The sequence below is a fragment of the Callorhinus ursinus genome, unplaced genomic scaffold, assembly GCF_003265705.2.
Source record: "Callorhinus ursinus isolate GAN/ISIS: 27379988/994484 unplaced genomic scaffold, GSC_fseal_2.0 scaffold94, whole genome shotgun sequence".
In the NCBI taxonomy this organism is placed as follows: Eukaryota; Metazoa; Chordata; class Mammalia; order Carnivora; family Otariidae; genus Callorhinus; species Callorhinus ursinus.
In genome coordinates, this window is record NW_027397156.1 from 1,026,785 (window position 1) to 1,040,542 (window position 13,758).

Sequence of the window (13,758 nt, forward strand, 5' to 3'; positions counted from 1 at the left end):
ACTTTATTGCTAAAAACTGCTAACCACCACCATCTGACCTTTCAGTCAGTTGTAATCACTGATCACAGATCACCATAACAAATGTAAAAATAATGAAAAAGTTTGAAATAATGTAAGAATTGTCAGGCTAAGGGTGCCTGGGTGGCTCAGTTGGTTAAGCATCTGACTCTTGGTTTCGCCTCAGGTCATGATCTCAGGGTCATGGAATCAAGCCCTGGGTTAGGCTCCCTGCTCAGCAGGAGTCTGCTTGAGATTCTCTTCCTCTCCCTCTGCCCCTCCCCTGCTCATATGCTCACTCGTGTGCATGCTCTCTCTCTCAAATAAATAAATAAATCTTAAAAAAAAAAAAAAAGAATTGCCAAACTATGACACAGAGGCAAGAAGTAAGCAGACCCCTTGGGAAAACGGCGCCAGCAGATTTGCTCAATGTTACCACAAATGTTCAATTTGTAAAAAAAAAATGCAATACCTGCAAACTGCAGTAAAATGAAGCATGATGAAACAAAGGTATGCCTGTATTTGTCAGTGGTGATGTGGTCACCTATTTGTTGCTGACAGTGATGCAGATGATGCCAGTTCCTCTCTCAGACAGTAGACAAGCTTCTGTTTCCAGTCCTCTCCTCGCCTGACCTATGGCTGGCATCTGACATAACTGATTGCCCTCCCCTTGCAATACTTTCTTGGCTTCCAGGACTGCCCATGCTCCCCTGGCTTTCCTTTTGATCTCGTTTTTGGATCCTCCTCATGCTCCCAAACTTCAACATGGCAGTGTCTTGGAACTCAACTCTTGGATCCTCTATCTGCCCTCAAACCCCTGTGATCTCATACAATCTCATGGCTTTAAATACCACCAATACCATCTGTCTAGGTCTCCTCTGAGCTGCAAGTTTATATCCATCATGAAGGCAACTCCAGAATTCCTCCCTATCCCAGGAAGGGAGAACTCCAGCTTTTGATTACTCAGGATAAGAACCTTAGAGTCCTCCTGGACTTCTCTTTTGCACCCTATGATATAATTCTTAATTTTCCTCAAGTATATGCAGTGCCACTTGCATGGATCTGATTCTTGGCCTTTGGTTTTGTTTCACTGGTCTAATTATATTCCTACAAAGATATCACACTGTCATACTTATTACTATTTTGTTGTAAGTTTCCATTTGGTAGAGCACCTTAGCCCTCTTTACTCCTCTTCAGGAGTGTCTTTACTATACCTTTTTTTTTTTTAAGATTTATTTATTTATTTATTTATTTATTTGAGATAGAAGGGGTGGGGGGAGAAGGGGAGAGAGAATCCTCAAGCAGACTCCTCGCTGAGCGCAGAGCCTGATGCGGCCCGCTCCCAGAACCCTGAGACCATGACCTGAGCTGAAATCAAGAGTTGGATGCATAACCGAATGAAATACCCTGGTGCCCCAAGAGTGTCTTGACTATTCTTAGCTTTTGTGCTTCCATATAAATTGTCAGGGAGGAAATATAAAGACCTTACAATGTTATTGTTTCATTACTGCCCATCCAACTTATATGCTATTATTAATGTGTACACTGTACTTCTACCTTATTTTTTAAATTTTTTTCTTTTAAGCAAGCTCCACACCCAGTGTGGGGCTCAAACGCACAATCCCAAGATCAAGAGTCCTATGCTCTACTGACTGAGCCAGCCAGGCACCCCACTGCCTTATTTTTAACCCTATGAGACAGCATCATCATTGTTTACAGTAAAGATCACATAGGTTTTCCCACATATTTACCACTTTGTTCTTCATTCCTTCTTAAAACTATGGTTTTCCATACGGGATCATATCTGAAGTACATTCTTAGGATTTCCTTTAGTGAAAGATTCAGTTGGTTGCAGACCCTCAGCTTTTGTTTGGCTATAAATATCTGTATTTTATACTAATACTTCTATATTACATTTTCCTTGGGTATAGAATTCCAGGTTAGCAATCGTTTTCTTTTTGGCACATGAAGATAAACACAACAGTGTATTCTGACTCCAACCGCTATGTGAAATCAATGGCTGATCGAACAGTCTCTTCATTAAAGGTAATTTGTCTTTTGATTTCTAACTACATTTGAGATTTTTCTTGTGTCTCATATATTCTACGATTTCACAGAGATAGAGTTCTTTTTATTTTTCCTGCTTGAATTTCACTGAGATTCTTCAATCTCTGAATTGGAATTCTGTTAGCAGAACTAGTCGACTAGGAGACCAGCAGTCAGTGTATTTCATTCATTACTATTCTCACCTCTTTTTCTGGTAGTGAAATTAAATACATGTGAAATCTTTTCACTCTATTAATTTCTCTTTTGAATTTTCAATCTTCTGCCTCCCTGTGCTACATTATGGATAATTTTTTCTAACCTGAACTGCAGTTCACAAATGATCTCTTCAACTGTCTAATTTGTTGTTAAATCCAACCCTATTGTATGTGTGTGTATATATATACAATATTATGTATATATATATTTATATATTCATATCGTATGTATTATTATATATTATATATTCACATTCACTGATATATATTCATTTCTAGAAGATTTATGGGCCGGTTTTCAAATCTTGAGGTCATTTTTAAAATAGTTTCTTCTTTTTGGGGCGCCTGGGTGGCTCAGTCATTTAGGTGTCTGCCTTTGGCTCAGGTCATGAACCCAGGGTCCTGGGATAGAGCCCTGCATCAGGCTCCCTGCTTGATGGGCAGCCTGCTTCTCCCTCTGCCTGCCGCTCCCCCTGCTTGTGTGGTCTCTCTCTCTCTGACAAATAAATAAATAAAATCTTTAAGACTGTTTCTTATTTTTTGCAGATATTTTCAAACTGGACGTTTTAACCTGTGACTGATATTTCCAGAGTCTTTGCCATCTCCCCGCACTGGTTCTCTTTCATTGCACTTTAGCTTCTTGTCTAATTGATTATTTTTAACTGCATTCTCTTCTTTGCCCTTGAAAAATTCTTTGGGGGGATTTTTCGAGGCCTGGTGTAGATCTGCCATCCCACAAAGAGAGCGTGTGCTTACTTCTGCTGGGCACCCGGAAGCACGACTTGCCCTGGCCAAGGTCCCAGCCCCAGCTTCCCCCATCCTCTCAAGTGACAAACCGGGCTGGAAGCCCATGATGGGGATCGTCCATGGCCACTTCTCAGGGACAGGGTTTTGTTTCCCTGTTTCTCCCTGTTCTACTTAGAGCCAGAATAATGTTCTCTGCTGTCCCATAAGTGGGGAGGGGGTGGGTTTAGTGCTGCTTCACCTCTATTCTGAGAGTGTAGCTCTTGGTGGAGTTCCAGTGTAACTTGGTGAGAATTTCCTGCTAGCATCTCCACTTTGGGCCAGCTACACCCCATTTCTATCCTCTTTGCCCCATAAAACCACCAAAAACCAAAGCCCAAGTTTGCCTAGATGGGAAAATGTCCTCAAGGCAAAAGCAGTATTTTTTTTTAAAGATTTTATTTATTTATTTATTTATTTGACAGCAAGAGAGAGAGGGAGTGAGGGAGAGAGCAAGCACAAGCAGGGGGAGTGGCAGAGGAAGAGGGAGAAGCAGGCTCCCCACTGAGCAGGGAGCCCAATGTGGGGCTCTATCCAGGACCCTGGGATCATAACCTGAGCCAAAGGCAGCCGCTTAACGACTGAGGCACCCAGGTGCCCCAAGGCAAAAGCAATATTAATGCCCAGGTATTTGTCTCCTTGGTTCCATTTCCCTTAGATGGATCTGTATTAGGAATAGCCTAGTATTCTTTACTAACCTATTAGCCCTTCAAGGTTTTAAGAAGAATGAAAAATATATTCACCCAATATTTCTTATTTTCAGCAAGATGGGATGCTACAAATATCCTAACCTACCGCTACTGGAGATAGAAATCTATTTTATCAGTTTCCTTATTTATGTGTGTATTTGCTATCTTTGAACTCCTTAGAGAGATTATTTTATTTTCTACTCTATCCACAATGCCTAAGAACACTGTCAAGCATATACCTGGCACCCATTAAATATATTTTTAAAATTTCTTTTAAAAGATTTTATATTAAGTAACCTCTGCACCCAGCATGGGCCTTGAACTCAGAACCCCGAGATCAAGAGTCGCACACTCCAGTAACTGAGCCAGCCAAGCACCCCCAGTTAAATATTTCTTGAATGAGTGAATAAACTCTTTGACAACAATATGCACATTGAGGGAGGCTTTGAAATCCTAAATTAAACTTTACATCATTCCAGCTTAACACATTGCGATTCACCACATATTCTTGAATAAATTCTCCATGCCTTGCTCTTGTTAAGCAATGAGAAGGTAACAAATGCAGACTTCTCAATTTTGGCAAGGCACCCATCACCTCTGTCCTTCATCTGTGAAATGAGATGCTGAAATAGACGGTGCCTAGGACTCCTTCTCTTTTTAAATCTCTGAGACTAAGACATGGCTCCTGTTCTCAATGATCACAACAGCAATAATAACCTCGGGTCAGGGCCAGGGGTAACGCTGGTAAGTAGGTCCAGAAAATGATCATGATTTCAGTCCCAGAATAAGCAATCCTCCCCCAACCCTACAACTAATGTGTAGTCCTGCTTAGAAACGTTATAAGGACACAGCACTCCTTTGTAAAACAGAAGTTCCAGCCTTGGTATCAGGAGGTATCTACCCATAAAGGGGGAGCAGGGGTCTCAGGGACCCAAGCTCAGTCCTCTGAGTTTCACCTTCTTGGGGCCTTCTTGCTCCACTCACTCTTGTCTCACCCATCGTGGCTCCCAAGAATGACCTGCTACTACTCTATGGATCTGACTTGAACATGAATCACAGACCCATTCCTCATCTTCCCGGACACAGCTGAGACCCATGTGGGTCTTTCGAAAAGGCTCTTCCAAACTCTAAGGGAGAACACAGGGAAATAAAAACAGCAACTATAGGGAAGCTAAAGAATCAGGCTCGCACAGAGCCCACGCTGGCTGTCCTCTGTGGTTTCCAAGCTCTGTTCTATTCCACAAACCCTCATCTTACCTGGGTTACCTCTTCCAAGGTCTTGGTTTGTCTCAACATGGAAGGCATCATCTCACAGCCCACCCCCGGAAGTTCCAACCTCAAACCCCTGTGCGCAGGGCTGGGAAGATAGAACCTCCCTACCCTCTTCTATCTGGGAAGACAGAACCCCTTCTGTAGCCATTCAAGGCCACTGGCCCCCATCCCAGGTCAGAGGGAACCACCTTTCCCTCACTATCAGGTAAGATCCTCCCTGTTTAGACAGGACTGTGGCTTCATCTTTCCTAGCCCCCCACTATCCTCACAGCATGCTAGAATAACACACCCACAGCGTTTGCTCTACAGGATCCACATGCATAAATCATAGGCAAGAGTTCCATCAGGAAAATTACCATGAACAAGATGGAGGCGAAGTTCACCAAGTAACCCGGGAAACGATCTTTCCAGGTCAGCTTATCTTCATCATCCTGGGGAAACAGGAGAATACAAACAATCAGATTGGCACAAACAACAGATGTATCAATTTTCTCTCAAATTTGCACACATTTGCATATCTTTAATCATTCATTACTCTGACTAGGTATTTTCCTAGTCTCTGATGCCTTGCTCTTCATATCCACAACAGCCCACCTAATTTTGTGATTTCTGCATAGCCTGGAACGACTATGGTTTTTCCAAAGAGGACAAGATTTGATTCTGGCCTCATACTGAGCTGAAGTTTCAGTGATCAGCCATGGGATCATTTCTGACCCTCTATTTCTTCATCTGTTAAAAGGGCACAGTCATGACACTCATCCTGCCTACTGCACGGGATGGTCTTATTTGCTTTGTTTCATTTTAATGAGAAACATGTGAACATAATGAAGCAATGGACAAATGACAGATAGAACCCAACCACACAGCGGCATCTCAAAATAATTCATTCTTTAAATGAAACATCAACCATTCACCTTAGGTCCTAGTGAGTGTACAAATTACCTACAATTGCCGTTCTTCAAAGAACCTGTATATGTTATCATTTGTTTCCTCTAAAATGACTATATTCTCCCCTGGTCACAAACGTAAACATTTTGAGGCAGAGGTCTGCAAACTCTACCTTTTCTGCTCAGACTGGGTCCAGTTCACCCAAGCCACTGTCCTGGGACAGCCATACCACCAACTACAGTCCTCCTTGGTCAAACTCCAGGGGCTTCATCCTGGCAGGGCAATGCCAACAAGGCACGGAATGCAGAAATCCTTGCTCATTAGCTGCCATTTAACTTGAGCCCGGGCACTTGATTTCTCTGGGCTGCTTTTTTATAAAGTCAGAATTGGTGCAGTGTCCTGTCTATTACCACGGTTGTGGTGAAGACCTATTGAAGCAAAGCTGGCAGGAGTCCTCATGCATCTCTGTAACAAGTCTGAGTCAAACTCAGCAAGTCAACAGTCCAGGGACTCCTGCTCTGGTTTCTCTTCCCACCTCCCCCTTCTTTCCCAACACACCTGATTTGGCTCTAGCAACAGTGCCATCTAGCCTTTGAGAGCTTGTACTGTAGGCTAAGAGCCCTCCCGGCTTGAAAGACTTCTTTCTAAAAGCCAGTGGGTGCCCACCACTTGCAGACCTTGGGGCCAGGCATGGTGGGGAAACAGAAGAAAGTGGATATGATCACTACTCTGGGGGGCTCACCGTCTAATGAGACCGAAGGGACACCTGCACCAAAAAGCTTCAGGAATCACTTGCTCTTTGAGAGAGAGGGTTATCTGGAGAGTGAGGCTGGGGGCAACTTGAGAAAGGAAGGACGTGTCTTTCTCACTGCACGCTGGAACTGAGCATGGGGCTGAGCTGGCTCAGTAATGGGGGTGCAAGTGAGTGTTAGGGCAGAAGCCACTCAGTGATTAGCAATGTCATTCCCAGATGACATAAGCAAGCGATACTCAGCTTTCATAGATGGCGTGATAGAATTCAGGCTCTAGTCTCCGAGACCAGCAGACTTTCCATCACATAGTGAGAATAGGTAACTATAGATTGCAACCATTCTGAATAGGTGGGAGCATATAAACTTATTTCTATTAGGACTGGAATAAGGCTTGTTCATATTTTAAGTTAAGCCAATATTAAGAGGGAAGAGCTTTCTTTTACTTATCTCCTTCAGTGTTCATTCTTAGTTTAACTCACAATGGTGATATTTTCCTCTAAAATTTTGATGAGGAAAACTGAGGCTGAGTGGTGGATGATTGAACACTCAATAGGGATTCTGGATGGAAATATGGCAGAGCACGGTGGGCTCTTCCTGAGGCCCCCTCAGTACAGGGAAGGTTTTGATGATTCTCTCTTCTCCTGCTCTCTGGCCTAGAGATGAGAGGTTCTGCCTTAAAGGCCAGCAAATCAGAGGTGCTCTGAAATATCAGCGGTGATCCAGGAAAAATCCAGTTAGAGGTTCCACTGGTTACCAGCTCTTCCCCACTGGGGCTTCTGAGTGAGGAACAGGGCAAGGAGGGTTGGAAAAACCTATGTTCGGTCCATGGCATGAGGAAAGGGGTGAGAAAAACCAGTCAGTGAGGGTGAGATGAGGCTTGGAGTGGCCCCCAGGACAGAGCTGGACAGTCCTGGAAGAAATGACAGAAACGGAAACAGGAAATATGGCCAAGATGAAGTGGGCTCAAAGAAAGAAGTACAATTATACAGAATGACTAATAAACCAGTGGGCAAAGTCAGGCATCTGAGATAGTTTGGGCTAAGGCTTCCTGCATGGTCGTCGTCCACGTTCTTCAGGCCAGAGGTCAAGGGGGATAAGGTGTCTGTGGACCAGCCTCCACCCTGCAGTGACAGCTTTGTCCTGGAGAATGAGTTATGGTTCAGTTCCACTCAAGAGACACAGTCTGAACACCCTGGAGGGCCATGCTCTGGATCCCTGAGGACACAGAGGGGAGAAGGCTCAGTCCTGCCCAGAAGGAGCTCAGAGACCACCAAGGAATCAAAAAAAAGGATTTCCAGAGCCAATCCCGGTAAGGCACATGGTGTTATTATTTTAAATAAAACTGAGACAACTAAAAAGCAACTGAATTGGATATCCTCTCAAAGCAGCTATCTGAGAGAAAAAGACTCAAAGACTCATATTGATGTAGATGTTCTAGTGTTTGTTGAAAATTCAGCTTCCCTCTCATGCTTACCCTGATGAGGTTTTTGGGGGGTTTTTTGTTTTGTTTTGTTTTTTTCTGGAAGTCACAGATTCCAGCATACGTACAGTTCTCATACATTCAGATACTATCTAAACACAAGGGCTGAGAGAAACACAAAGATTGCGGACTGCTTCCAAGCCCCCAAAGTCACTAGGAAAGATGACAGTGAGTACAGCACACTTTCTGTGTAATAACCGACTCTGATGGTGGAAGCTAATGAAAACTGTCCACTCACTGGCACATTAAAGAGGTGAAGATTCATGGCAAAATGCCATTAATTTAAATACACTATGCAGGAAAGTCCCATTGCCAGAATATGGGATAAAAGAAAGAGAAGTAGGCTTGGAAGCTGAACATCTGATTTTAACTCTTGCCTCTAATACTTACTAGTCAAGTGACCTTGGAAAATTCCTAGAACCTGTTTCATCATCTATAAAGTAATTATTTTCTTATTTGTAAAATACATAAGATAGGAATACCACACCAAATTACCATGTGTCTTATATGGATTACCAACCTATGGAGAGGGCCAAGCCAGTGCACCTGTACACAGAGCTAAGTGCGAACTCTCAGTACCTCCCTCTCCTTTTTTTAAAAGATATTGTTTATTTATTTGAGAGAGAGAGAGAGCAAGTGCACACACAAGTGGTGGGGGGGTGGGCAGAGGGAGAAGGAAAGGAAGAATCTCAAGCAGATTCTGCTCTGAGTGCAGAGCCCAATGTGGGGCTCGAACCCATGACCCTGAGATCGTGACCTGAGCTGAAACCAAGAGTCAGATGCTCGATGGACAGAACCACCCAGGCGCCCCACTCCATCTCCTTTTAACACTGGAGGTGACAACACTTGTCTCACCTAAGCGACAGAGGCATTGTGTGAATCATGAGTGAATGGCTGTGAGAGCTTTGTAAGCTATAAGGCGCAGTACAAAAGTAAGATCTCATCAGCTTCATGATTATATCAAAAGCAGGTGATTAGGAGGCACTTAGCTAATGTCCCCATTGTTCAGATACAAGCCTAGCTGTCATCTGTGTTTCTTTGTCTCCGCGGTCTTGGGTCTTTGTCCCTGGACTGCAGCTCCACTTCCGAGTCTCCAAATAGCAAACAGCACAGTGATATTCACGTACCACCACCCAAGTGCCCTTTTGGCAGACTGAGCAGTTGGAAATGGGAGCAGTGGAAGTACAGCAGGTGAGGATACTATTTAAACAAATCCCGTAGAGAGCAGTTTTGAAAAGTGGCCAATCATCCCTGAGTTGTTTTTTCATTTTTAATCAAGGTACAATTTGCATATAGCAAAATTCAATTTATTAGCGTGCAGTTCTGGGAGCTGTGAAGAACATACACTGTCATGTAGCCACAACCACAATCAGGACAAGGAACAATTCCAATTCACTCAGTGTTCCACGCCCCCCATGTCTCTTTGGAGTCCATCCCCCCGATCTCCAGCTCCTAGCATGACCTGCTACGTGTGCCCTCAGTTTTGCCTTTCCTAGAATGCCATGTAAGTAAACTCAGACAGTGTGGAACCTTTCGAGTCTGACTTCCTTCATTTATCACAACACAGTTGAGATTCATCCCTGTGGCATTCTCAGGGGCTTGTTCCTTCTCATTGCTAAGTAGCATTTCATTGTATGGACGTGCCATTGTCCATTTACTGAGAGATGTCTGGGCTGTTTCCAGTTTCTTGCGATTACGAATAAAGCCATTATAAGTCTTCACGTACTGCTTTCGGTGTGAGCACTGGTTTTCATTTCCCTTAGTGAAATACCAAGTTGTGGAATTGCTAAGTCATAGGGTAACTTTATGTTTGATTTTCTAAGCAACTGCCAGACCGTTTTCCAAAATGACCACGCCATTCTGCATTTGCACCAGTAATGTATGAGAATTTCTCCCTCTACTTTCTTTCTTTTCTTTAAATAAACTTTTTATTTTAGGGGGCGCCTGGGTGGCTCAGTTGGTTAAGCGACTGCCTTCGGCTCAGGTCATGATCCTGGAGACCCGGAATCGAGTCCCGCATCGGGCTCCCTGCTCAGCAGGGAGTCTGCTTCTCCCTCTGACCCTCCCCCTTCTCGTGCTCTCTACCTCTCATTCTCTCTCAAATAAATAAATAAAATCTTTAAAAAAATAAAAAAAAAATAAATAAATAAATAAATAAATAAACTTTTTATTTTAGACGATCTTTAGATTTACAGAAAAGCTTCAAAGATGGTACAGAGAGTCTCTAGGTATATATACTCAGTTTCCCCTATTAACCTATTAATATGGGTATATTTTTCACAACAAATGAACCCATATTGTACATTATTATTACCTAGTTTATACTTTATTTGGATTTTCTTAATTTTTACCTAATATCCTTTTTCTGTTCCAGGGTCCCATCCAAGAGGCCACATTATTATTAATCTATCCTATCTCCTTAGGCTTCTGTAGATTATGATGGTTTCTCAGACTTCCTTGTTGTTGATGACCTTTTTTTTTTTTTTGATGATTACTGGTCAAGTATTTTATTTTATTTTTTTTAAAGATTTTACTTATTTATTTGTCAGAGAGATAGAGAGCACAAGCAGGGGGAGTGGCAGGCAGAGGGAGAGGGAGAAGCAGGCTTCCCGCTGAGCAGGGAGCCCGACGTGGGACTCCATCCCAGGACCCTGGGATCATGACCTGAGCCGAAGGCAGTTGCCTAACCGACTGAGCCACCCAGGCGCCCGACTGGTCAAGTATTTTATAGAATGTTCCTTAATATAGGCTTAGCCAAAGTTTTCCTCATAATTAGACTGAAGTTATGGGCTTTAGGGAGGGAACTCAAGGGTGCAGGCTCAATGGAATGTCCCAAGCTCAAAATGTCCCAGAAGAATCATCTTGCTCCATAAACCTTCTTCTTCTTTTATATCCCCTGACTCAGTGGACTGAACCATGACCCTCTGAGCAGAGAAAGCCTGAACCTGAGGCATTTGCTTGGGCTGTTTCCTCCCCCATGCTCACCTCAAGCTGCCCCAAGTCCTATAGAATCTAGCTCCATAAACCTTCTCCTCATCTGCTCCTCCTTTCCTTTCTACTGTTGATGCCACAGGTCAGGCCCTGAGCATCTTCGGTCTCATTACCTTCTGCTCTAACTGCTGATGTCCTTGTCTCTCTTCCTCATGGACTTCCAGCTCCAGGAGAGCAGAGGCCATGTCTTACTTGTCTGTATGTACCTGGTGTTCGAGCACAGCAGCAGGTATATAGTGTGAGCTGAAGTAATGTTTGTGCAATCAGTGTGTCTCTCATCAGGTTCGTAGACACACCTAACCAGCCTCACCTGGGTCCCTCTCTGTGCAAGGAGGCAAGGAGGGCATGGCTTCAACACTTCAGTGAGGCCGATGCTAGGTGGGAGAAAAATTGACAGTCCCTCCCTCAGCCCCGCCTTCAGGGACAATTTGCCTTGATTTCCTGAGACAAGGGATCCAACCATCACAACAGATGGAGGTCTTCTCTCGACATGGTGGTGACTGAATCCAACCCCCCACTCTGGTCAGGGGCAGTGGAGAACTGAGGGTGCAGAGGATTGGCAGTGCTTGGATGGGGTTTCTGAGGGAAATCATCTGGGGGAACTACCTATTTCCAAGGAGTTGGGTAAACAAGGACTGGGTAAATGTCATGACCGATGGGAGCTGGCCCAGGCAGGGGCCCCATGCAAGAGTAGGATTGGGAGATTGACTGAAAAGGGGGGTTAGGTGGAACTCTAAAGAAAAGTCTTAGTCCAGGTTCCACAGTGTCTGAATAAGGGTCAAGTATCAGTATTTTATTCCAGTGTCATTGTCAAGAGTGCAAGCTCTCAAAGTTGACCCAGGGCCACTCCTGGGGTCCCTGTGCTCGATGCCTCTGATGTACCATGATTTGACACAGCTGGTTGTGGGAGACATGAATACATGGGAGATGTGGAGGATGGTGGGTTGAGAAGGGGTGAAACACTAGGCAGAGAGGGGCGATGAGAAGAAGTGCAAGATCCTTTTCCACTGGAGTGTCCTTGGGGCACTATCAGAGGTGAGGACCCAAGAAAACCCAGGGACGCCCGGGCTCTGAGACAGGAGGGGTGACAGCCTGGTCCTGTGTGGCTGCAGGTCTCAGGGTTAAGGAGCTTTATTCACTTTCATCAGCTGACCCATTGGTGCATCACTGTGAGGGGGACACCTCAGCCCAGTTTCAGCGGAGAGTCACAGCCGAAGCAGCCCATGTGCTAGATTCCGCCGCTCACGGGACAGTGTGTGTTAGAAGCAGAGATGGGGTTCAGTCCCCTTTCACTACATAAATGAAAGCCAGAAACTGATAGGCATTGTGTTGGGAATTTCTGGAGCCCTCTAGATAAATAACACTGAGTAACACTGACTAAAAAAATGAGGAAAAAGATAGCGAGGCCCAGAGCTGGGGGTCAGCAATCTGTAAGATGGGGCCATAAAGTTGCATTTCAAAAGAGAAAAAGAAAACAACATTCTTTGGTCATTTATCTTCCTTCTCGTCCCCCTTAGCTTCTTCCTTGCTAGAGCTGGGCCTCCCACCAGCCTGGCTGGGAGAGCCAGTGGTGTCCCCAAGAACTCTGCAAGGCAGGTGAGTCTGGAGGCAGCCGTCCGGGCCTAATTCCCAGCTTGCCCACTTACTACGGGACCGGCTTCTCTACACCTCAACCCCCGCATCCCTAAACATGCGGCTGAAAATACTGCAGCTGTGCAAGACAGCTTCTGTGAAGACGAAATGAGGTAACACGTGGGGATCGGCCTGGGTCGGTGCCTGGCACCCAGCTCGGACCCAGTACTTGTTACCTAATATCGTTACCATCATTACGATGGCTGGGTCCACCAGGGACCTTGGCTCTGGCTGGAACACATTAGGTGGAGTTTCCTTGTCAAAGTAACAAAGAAACCCCAGTTCACTTTGGGCAATGCATCCTACAGCACAGACCCAGGGGCCACTCTTCCTGTTCCAAAGTTACACAACCCTCCTGTGTGGTCTCGTTCTGCCGTTCTGGTGCCACTCCGCACTCACTCACGGCTGCTCAGTGCTCCCTCTGTTGGGTCAGCCCTCAAGAACTCTCAAAAACATCTCCTCTAGGAAAAGAGATCCCATTAACTTTACCAACTTCTCTCTCTTTAGTTCCCTCTCCTAACATAGCTCCTCCTCCAGGAAGCCTTCATGGCGTGTCCAGAAGAGTGAGGCCAGCTTTGGAGTGCATGTCCCTCCTTCCACACTGAGCCTGATGGCCCCCAGACTAGTCTTGGTCCCCACAGCCCAAGCACACACAGCCTCTTGGCCTGAGCCCTGTGGATCTGCCCATGACTAAGGCCCAAAGCCATCTAGAGAGTCTAGAGATAGAGAAAGACTATTAGGGACAGGACCTCCATCGAGGAGGGAAGTCTTGGCAAAGGACCCTGAGGCAGTCACATGGCACAGCACCTAAGTCTACAGGCATGCCTGAAGCCCAGGGCTGAATGCAGTATAATTTGTGGCTAAAACGGAAAACATTCTTTAATCCTCCCACTGCTCAATTTTCCCAGCACACAAAGAAAAACAGACTCTGGCTCCCTGTCTCCCATCCTGAGGTCCAGCCTGCTTACTCTGAGCCCTCAGGCTCCCCAGACAGCTTACTGCTTCACGTTCTC

At 45.0% G+C, this 13,758-nt stretch overlaps 1 protein-coding gene across 1 annotated transcript in view; it reads right to left on the bottom strand.

The window, feature by feature from the left end:
- Positions 1–13,758, bottom strand: part of ANO2 (anoctamin 2) — a 379,342-nt gene that overhangs the window by 73,533 nt on the left and 292,051 nt on the right. Inside the window, exon 14 of the mRNA XM_073888754.1 lies at positions 5,359–5,433. Coding sequence (XP_073744855.1) covers positions 5,359–5,433 — 75 coding nt within the window. The remainder of the gene's footprint in view (positions 1–5,358; positions 5,434–13,758) is intronic.